This window comes from Solanum tuberosum, unplaced genomic scaffold (assembly GCF_000226075.1).
Source record: "Solanum tuberosum cultivar DM 1-3 516 R44 unplaced genomic scaffold, SolTub_3.0 scf00243, whole genome shotgun sequence".
Classification (NCBI taxonomy): Eukaryota; Viridiplantae; Streptophyta; class Magnoliopsida; order Solanales; family Solanaceae; genus Solanum; species Solanum tuberosum.
Genome location: NW_006239166.1, coordinates 974,355 through 983,691, shown reverse-complemented (window position 1 = coordinate 983,691; position 9,337 = coordinate 974,355). Strand labels below are relative to the sequence as shown.

General features: G+C 30.7%; 1 protein-coding gene across 1 annotated transcript; it reads left to right on the top strand.

The window, feature by feature from the left end:
• The first annotated feature begins 5,009 nt into the window (after positions 1 to 5,009).
• LOC102600955 (probable LRR receptor-like serine/threonine-protein kinase At1g14390) lies at positions 5,010 to 8,984 on the top strand. Its single transcript, XM_015313335.1, has 7 exons — positions 5,010 to 6,539; positions 6,832 to 6,965; positions 7,282 to 7,525; positions 7,713 to 7,897; positions 7,967 to 8,010; positions 8,098 to 8,209; positions 8,533 to 8,984. Exons 1-7 carry the CDS (start codon positions 5,312 to 5,314, stop codon positions 8,815 to 8,817), a joined length of 2,232 nt encoding a protein of 743 aa, XP_015168821.1. The 5' UTR covers positions 5,010 to 5,311; the 3' UTR covers positions 8,818 to 8,984.
• Positions 8,985 to 9,337: the final 353 nt, after the last annotated feature.

Below are 9,337 nucleotides of genomic sequence, written 5' to 3'. Positions count from 1 at the left end.
ATTTTATAACAATACATAAACTATACTCCCTCCGTCCCATATTAGATGGGCACTTCCAACTTTACACGGTGATTAAGAAATCATTAATACATTGGAAGACTTCACCATTTTGCCCTTTGTTTATATCAATGCACATTGAAATGAGTTACAAAAAATACACATACAATATAGGAATGGTCATATTAATTGTAGGGGTAAAATGGAAAAGAATTAATTAATTCTATCCTAATTTAATAAGTGCTCAAATAATATGAAAAAAATATTTTTAGTAAGAATCTCATCTAATATGGGATGGAGAGAGTAACAATATAACTTTATTAATGTTGGGCTCGGGCAGCGCCCGGGCTTTCTTTACTAGTTAAAATACAAAAGTGAAAGAAAACAAAAAATACATATAGATGCATTAAAAGAATGGCAATACTACAGTGAGTACAGTACTTGTTTTTTTGTTTTGTTTTGTTATTTTTGGAAATAATATATATTCCGTCTTAATTACTCAACAAAAAGAAAAATTATTATTTTGCTAAATGCCATAAAACAAGATGAGAAGATTAGGTAGGACTAAAGCGTCAAACTACACCGACACAAACACCAAAAAATCCAATATTAAATGTGACTTGTCACTTTTTAAAAAATAAATAAATAAATTGTTTCGAGAGGAGTTTTTTAAAATATTATCTAAATTAAGATCGATATAAATTAATAAAAAATTAACTAAGATCAACGTATACATACAATATAACTTTCTGATAAAATAGTGTTACTTGATATTTCTTGAACAAGCATAACTTAGCCTGAACCCATAATACTAACACTCCATTAATATGCTTTAATGCGTTTTTAACGAAACTCAATCTCAAAAACACCTTTCAAAACACTACTCTATTTGCTAAGAAAGAGCAAAAAAGAGTGAATGATGAATTTTATGAGTAGGTACATGAATACTTTGCATTAGGCAAAAGTTTGAATATTCAGTTGATTTATCCATTATCTATGTTGCTCAGACTCTTCAATAATGTCAAGGGGTGTGTATTGGATTCGCCACTAGTGTATTTTTGGAAAATCCAACACGAATACGACATCGAAAGTGAAGAGTCCCCGCATCTTAGTCCTCTACAAGTCTTTTTTTCCCCTCTTAATCATCATGTTTCCTTTTATTACTGGCCCACCTAATCCGAATGAAGAAAAGATTATCTATATTTTATTTATTTTATATAGATAGACTTCCTATGATTTTTTAACTAATCTCCTATGAAAATGTTTATATAATTAAAATAATATTTATAGTGAACAATTAAATCAAATCTTTTTTAGAGTTTTATTTTGATTTTTTAAAATTATATTTGAGTTTTTATTTTTTTATTGAAAGACAATTAAAATATTATCATAATTGCTTTTATATTTTTTTCTGAATATAAATCCCTAGGTTATTTTTTATTTAGAGGAAAGAATTTAACTTCTATAAATGTAAGTTATTCTTTTCATACGAACACAATAATATCTATACGATAGTGTCATTAAAAGAGTATTGTTTAGGAGATATCTTCTCTCTCCATTTTATGTATTTTACATTAGCTTTTATAATATGTAGGTTATTTGATTAAATTATATTAAATATTATGTTTTTTAATATGATTCTTTTTGTTATCTAATTTATAATTATTAGCTTTCATGAGACATCTGATTAGATTCGTTATAAATATATGATGGAAGGGATGAAATTTTTCCACCATAAACAAGAGAAATCCATTTTTATCATATTATATTATATGGAATCAATAAATATTTAATTCTTTTTTGAATGTGGAATTACTTCTACTATTTAACCAGATGTACAAAAGCATTCATTGCGATATGATTTTTGGAATTGAAGTTTATTATCAAAAATGATTATTTAGTTTTGTCCTTTGTCCTATTTTTCCTAAATTTAATGATTAAAAAAAAACAATTTTTTGTGGTGCCATAAAAACTCTCAATGGGCATGGCCCGACCCTATTCCAGGGACCCGCTTCCCTTGTCTAAATATCCTTCATCTTTCGAGATATTTTATTTTAGTTTTCACATGTTATTCGATTTTTCCATTCGACTAGATAAAATTTGAAAATTCTTGATGGGAGCGTTTCCTTCCTAATAAAATTCTATAGTGTGTGAATTTGCACTAATCAGACTTTAATGAGAATATCCAATATCGAAGTTGAAACCAAGAAAGAAAGATTAAATTATGAAAAACTTCACCCATAGAGTTCATGAAATTCATAATATTTATGTCTAATCAATAGTTGAACTTACTTTTAAGTTGGGAGTCTTAATATTTAGCTAGTGCTGAAATTATAATGTTATGAATAACTTTTTCCGTCTTAATTTACATAGAAGTTTAAGAAAGTAAAAAATAATAATTTGATTTTTAAAACTTATGATCGAAAATAAGTCATAGATATTTGTGTGACTATAAATCATCTCAGTAAGGATTTAATGAGCAATTTAAAATTAAATTATTACTAAGTATATAAATGTATTGTTGTAAAATTAACTAAAAAGAAAAGTGTATCACATCAACCGAGAGAAAGTAAAGTTTTCCTAAGAAAAAATTGCATATATATGCACCTCACATTCCTTTTATAAGTTAAAGAATTACACTTATATAAATGCCATCATTATTGTTAATTTCATCCATTCTTAATTTTATTTTATATGTATTCTAGCTTTGATTTTGCATAAACATGCTTATTATTATGTCAAATTCTTATATTTTAATCAAAATTTCAGAATTAATCAGTTATATGTAGGGTATGATAAATCTCTCTATTCAACTGTTCTCAACGATTGCAAAGTTTATAGTGATTGTCAACCTACCATAATAATTATTGATTTAGAGTTTGAAAATAAATGTATTTTGCATAAATCATATAATTAGAGGAGCATAAATTCAAGCTCCAATTAAAACAATATTTAATTTCTGTCAAAAAAAAGGAATTTTTTCATATCATAAATTCATAACAATGATGTGCTTAGGCAAAGGAGGGTGTTTGAATCAATTAGTTTCAATTAATGGTAGCTACCAATCTACACCTCTTTATCATAGAATTATTGGTTGTACTAGACCCTTGGATAGTGACAACAACAAACTTTCACGAAGACTTTCTTTCTTCTTTTACGATCTGAGGTGTCTGATATTCGTATTGGAATTTCCAGAAAGAAATAACAGATTCGTATCAAAGTTTCTCAGAAAAATTTGAATCTTTCATCTATTTTTGAATCGTTACTCGGGATGTCTCGGCTAATGCTTTCAACTTTCAAAGTTTGATCTCAAGTGTTCGTTTGATTTTTTTACTCAATTTTTAAACTAAAATTTTATATAATAATATGGATGTTAATAGACTCATATATCCACGTAGAGTAAGATTTTGATTAATCTCATTCTGGTTGTTTTAATTGGAGAGAAGTATTTATCTAAAAAATTTATTATCATCTCATCTATGTGAGCATTGAATCTGATGGTAGACGGTTGACGATACAATCGATTTTTCACCCAATTCTTTGCATTATATATCCTTGAAGGAAAAGGAGAATGCTCTTTAAAATATGATATCATCAAACACTTCATTATATTCATATTCAAAACATCTAATTAAGTGTAAAGAAATCTTATGCATCACATCACGATACTTTATTGATCAAGATAGACTAAGTCATAAGTCAAAGAACTTTAATGCTAAGTATAAACAAGACAAACAAGTAGAATACTAGTAGTAAGTAAGGAGTAATAATACATCAATATATGAAGTGTTTTGATTTCAGAGCCCCACTTTTGACTTTTAGCATGATCACTTACTAACATCCATGCAAAATGGTATATAATATAAGATTCAATAATAATAATAATAATATCTTATGTTATATACAAAACAAGTTGGAATTTAATAATTTAGAGTATAGTTAAGCGCAGGACCAGGGAAATGGTTTGGCTTTATTGTTTTGTACATAAGCACCGACTGACAGATACAACTACACCATGTTACCTTAATGCCACATTTGACACTTCACTTTCTCATTTAATTTTTTTCTAAAGCCTTTTCTCCACACATCTTTTTGATATTTGTGATGGTGGATCGTTTATGTGTATTTTGATTAATTTTATGAGATTATTTTTTAGTTATGTATATATATCGAGTATTTTATAGTATGTGAATTGTTTATGTATGATTAATTTTATGAGGTTATTTTTCAGTTGTATATCATATATGTATAGAGTATTTTATATTGTGTGGAATGTTTGAATGTATTTCGATTGATTTTATGAGGTTATTTTCTAGTTGTATGTGTATAGAGTATTTTTGCTTTTTAAGGCTTGAATATATAAGGAAAAATGATTACGAAATTTTGCCTTTATTGTATTTTGAATTTGAGACCTTATGTCCACCTTATTCGGTACTAGATCACACTTGTCGGTGCTCTATCAAATATTTTTACTAGAAATATGCGTATTTTCGAATAAATTGAATTGAAATGTGTTTGTTAAAACACAATAGAATTCATCGAAAATATGCTATCTTCTTTCTTTTTTAGTTTGTTCAATAAAGAATGATATCATTATGTATTTAATATTTAGAGCTTGTTTGAATTGATTGCTTATAAGTCAAAAATTTGTCTATCTAAATATGTTCTTACTTTAACTTCAAATTTTTTATTTTATTTTTAATGAGATGAATTATATTCACAAAATTTTTATAGCTTTCCAAAAGTTCTCAATTTTCACTAAAGTTCAATCAAACACCTTCGTATGATTGTGACGAAAAGAATATTATCGTTTAGCTAATGTGATAAAAATAAAAATAATTTGTACGACTCTTTTAATTCAAGAACAAATTATCCAAAAAATTATATCTCAAAATTATTATCTCACTATATCATTACGATCTCAAAATAACTTATCCCAAAATAAGGTATTCCAATTAAACATGAGATATTACATGTTATGTATACTCAATAATAGTCCATGAAAATTATACTCTTTTCACTTCTCTCTATCTCACCTTCTGCACATTCTTTTCTACCAAATGTGATGAAGTTATATGGAATTCTTGTCACAAAAATTGTACAACTAGACTAGCTATAGACAAACACATCTGTACTCCATTATTTAATCTCATCATTTAAAAATCCCTTTTCTCTATGTATCATTACTCACTCTATTATAGATTCTTGAATTATTTCATTCCTCACTTCTCTTTAATCACTTCAAAAAAACAAAAAAAGTGCTCACTCTTTTGTGAGCTCAAAAGAGTTTTTTGGGATTTTGAGTCTTTTAGCTATGAAGGGTTTCTTGTTTCTTGGTTTGTTTTTGTTTTTTCTAGTTCCATTTTCATCATCTCAGTTAGTTCCTGCAGAAAGTAGAATCCTTTTTCAAATTCAACAGTTTCTTGAAAATCCACCTGTTCTTCAAGAATGGAATAAATGGACAAATTTTTGTTTTCTCCCACAATCTCCTTCTCTTGTTATCACTTGTTCTGGTAATCATATAACTGAGTTAACAATTGTTGGTAACAAAAAATCCCCTTTTGAGTCTTTAAAATCCTCTTCTCCACAAGCCCTTTCTGGGAAATTTTCAATTGATTCATTTTTCACTGTTGTTACTAAGCTTTCTAGTTTAAAAAAGTTGTCTTTAGTTTCTCTTGGTTTGTGGGGTTCATTGCCTGCTAAGATTAGTAGGCTACATTCACTTGAGGTACTTAATATAACTTCAAATTTCATTCTTGGTGAGATTCCATCATCTATAGTGAATTTCAAGAACCTGAAATCTCTTGTTTTGGCTAGAAATTTGCTTAATGGAAGTGTACCAGATCTGAAAGGGTTAAAAATACTTGAAGAGTTGGATTTGAGTGGTAATAATTTAGGACCAAAGTTTCCATCTTTAGGTGATAACAACAACAATCTTGTTTCACTGAATTTGAGTAACAATATCTTTAGATCAGAAATACCTAATGGACTCAACAAGTTTACTCATTTGCAAAATCTTGATTTGTCTTCTAACAAACTTGTTGGTCCAATGCCTGCTTTCCTGTTTTCACTTCCAGCAATTCAGTCTATTAGTATTGCTAAGAATCAGCTTAGTGGTGCTCTTCCAGGAAGTGTGTCTTGTAGCAACAATCTAAAATTTGTCGATTTTTCGAGTAATTTATTGATGGGAAAGTTGCCTGCTTGTCTTGGATCAAGTTCAAGTTCAAGAAACAGGACAGTGATTAATGTTTGGAATTGTTTGTCAAGTACTAGTACTAAGTCTCAACATCCACATACATTTTGTGAGAAACAAGCTATAGCTGTTAAGCCCCCTCCAAGAACTAGTGATGAGAAGGAACAATCCACAGTTAAGCTTGGTGTTGTCTTAGGACTCATTGCTGGAATTGTTGTAGTTGTGGGTGCAGTTGGTTTCCTGATCTTTTTCATTGTCAAGAAAGTTGTGAGAAATAGAGATCAAGGATATAAAAATGACAGCTTTGCTTTTGAGAAGAATTCAACCCTTTCCAAAACTGCTGATGGAGGTAAATTTCCTTAATGATTAGGGTCTATCGGAAACAGTTTCTCTACGTGTCAAGGTAGGGGTAAGGTCTGTGTACACTCCCCCACTAGACCCCACACTGTGTATGTTGAATCTTGAATAGTGATAGGGGTCTATTGGAAACAACCTCTCTACCTCCCGAGGTAGGGGTAAGGTCTGTGTACACTCTATCCTCTCCAAACCCCACTTGTGGAATTACGCGGGGTTTGTTGTTGAATCATGAATAGTGATAGTGCATCATTATGACAATTTTATTGATAACTTGATTTAATCAGGGAATGCAAGGAGGACAATGAGGATGGTATCATTAGGACTTCCACCATATCATGTTTTCACTTTAGAGGAAATGGAAGAAGCAACAAACAGTTTTGATCCAACTAATCTGGTTGGAGAAGGTTCCCAGGGTCAGGTAAAAATGTTGATTCATTATAAATAGCAAAAAAAATGATATTTATTACTATATCCTGTCCATATTATTCGTCATTTTGGACGCCGAACAATTCCATTCTAGTCAAATACATAATCTACATGAGTATACAAGTCCGTAGATACTCATATTGCTATACTTCTAGTCTAGACCCAAAAAGTCACCCTAAAAGTCAACCTGAACAACACTTGACATTTTAGAAAAACTAAAGATAGTAATATGGATATGCTTTTCTTAAATCTTGGTGAATACAAACTTGTGTTTTGAACATTGGGATTGATGTTATTATTAATGACAGCTATATAGAGGTTGGCTTAGAGATGGATCAGTGGTCCTAGTGAAATGTCTGAAATTGAAGCAGAAGCATTCACCTCAAATTCTGCAGCAGCACATGGAGATGATATCAAAGCTAAGGCATCGACATTTAGTAAGTGTACTTGGACACTGTGTTGTTACTTACCAAGATCATCCAAATACAGCTAGCACTGTATTTATTGTGCTTGAAAACGTCGTCAATGGATCACTAAAGGATCATCTTAGTGGTAAGCTATTACGAGTTGATTTCTCTCATGGCCACTCAACTAATAGTTATTACCTCAAAAGTCACTTTCGAAAAGGTGACTTTTGAGATAATGACTATTAGTTGAGTTACTATCTAATAGTCATTACTTTCTTCAGTCGGAACGATGAAGGACTGAATTTTATATTCCGGGATTCGTTCTTTGGCAGATTGGAGGAAAAGGGATGTATTGAAATGGCCACAAAGAATGGGAATAACGATGGGCATTGCAAAAGGAATTCAGTATTTGCACACTGGAGGAGTCACTGGAAATGATATAAAGCTTGAGAATGTTTTGTTGGATGAAACTCTTACTGCTAGAATAAGCAGCTACAATATATCGTTGCCACCTAAGGTAATGCGATTAAATCACTATACGTAAATCTTGCAGAAACTGTATTTTTGACCATCTAAATTTTTACAGGTTGGTTCGGAAAGTCCTCTTGCTGGACCCGACCATTTTACCAGGTATTATTCTGCAGCTACATTCACCTTACTTTCTCTATTTCGTGCTATCATTTCTGAATTGTCTGCTAATATAAACTTCATATTCAGCGCGAAAGAAGCAGAAAAGGAAGACATTTATCAGTTGGGAGTTATTCTACTAGAAGTTATTATTGGTAGACCAATCAACTCTCGAAGCGAAGCAGAGGACCTTAAGCTTCAGGTATCAATAACAATATCCTAATAACTCTCAAACGATAGAAATATATCATATCGTCACTCAACTAATAGTAATTATTTCAGAAAGTCACCTTTCTTCTTGATTCAGATGTTCTTCTGAAATAATAACGATTTGTTGAGTGACCATATGAGAAATCAACTCGAGAAATAAGAGATATGCGATAAAGAAATTAGAAGAATGCACACGAATACAAATGTCTTACATGATATGAAGCAATACACATGTTTACATATTGCATAAGAGTCTAGTCTATTTACACAATCTATCTAACAACCTTGAACCAAATTGCCTTTTATGACATTCAGGTGGAGACTGCCTTAGCGGAATCACCATCAAAGCTACGAGATTTAACAGATCCTTGTATACGAGGTACATTTGCATATGACTCATTGAAAACGACAGTCCAGATAGCAATAAACTGCCTTGAAAAAGAACCAAGCAGGCGGCCATCAGTCGAAGATGTTCTCTGGCATATGCAATACTCAATTCAGGTTCAAGAAGGAACAACCAACAGTGGAAACCTCAGTGGGAACCAAAGTGGGAAACTTAGTGGAAAAATAAGTGGAAATCTTAATAATAAGTTGTACTGATAAGAGAGAACTGTCATTATATTGTTATATCTTGTTGTTTAGTCATTTGTATGCATCTTGTATAGCATAGTTCAGTAACTTACTGAATAAATGTTTTTGCGTTCTACATCACAAAAAAAATGTACCCAAGTTTACAATACAAAGCAAATTTTCATGGAAGTTGAGAATCTCGGGGATCTCGCGAAAAACTTATCAACACCCGGTGTTTACATCAACTCAATGAAGACATAAAATGTATCTTCATGTGCTTTGTTATGTCTAAGTCCTTCAAAATAAGTAACTAGCGGAAGATATAACTAAAGTAAATAACAATGCAGTCTCTACAGTCATGATATGATTCAATATCGTATCAGAGCAGGCAAAAATCATCGGTTCATATCTCACCACCAGAAATTTTCATGTGCGCTTGGCACATTATAAGACCTTTACACGTGAGGGGGCGTGTTGAGGATATAATAAAGTAAACACTAAAAGTATGTCTCTCCAACAATTGAAACTTCTAGATGAAATGCTCACAACA

Coding starts and splice junctions, on each gene's coding strand:
- LOC102600955 (XM_015313335.1), top strand. CDS start 5,312: ATGAAGGGTTTCTTGTTTCTTGGTTTGTTTTTGTTTTTTCTAGTTCCA. Junction 6,540..6,831: donor TTCCAAAACTGCTGATGGAG/GTAAATTTCCTT, acceptor TGATTTAATCAG/GGAATGCAAGGAGGACAATG. Junction 8,210..8,532: donor CAGAGGACCTTAAGCTTCAG/GTATCAATAACA, acceptor TATGACATTCAG/GTGGAGACTGCCTTAGCGGA.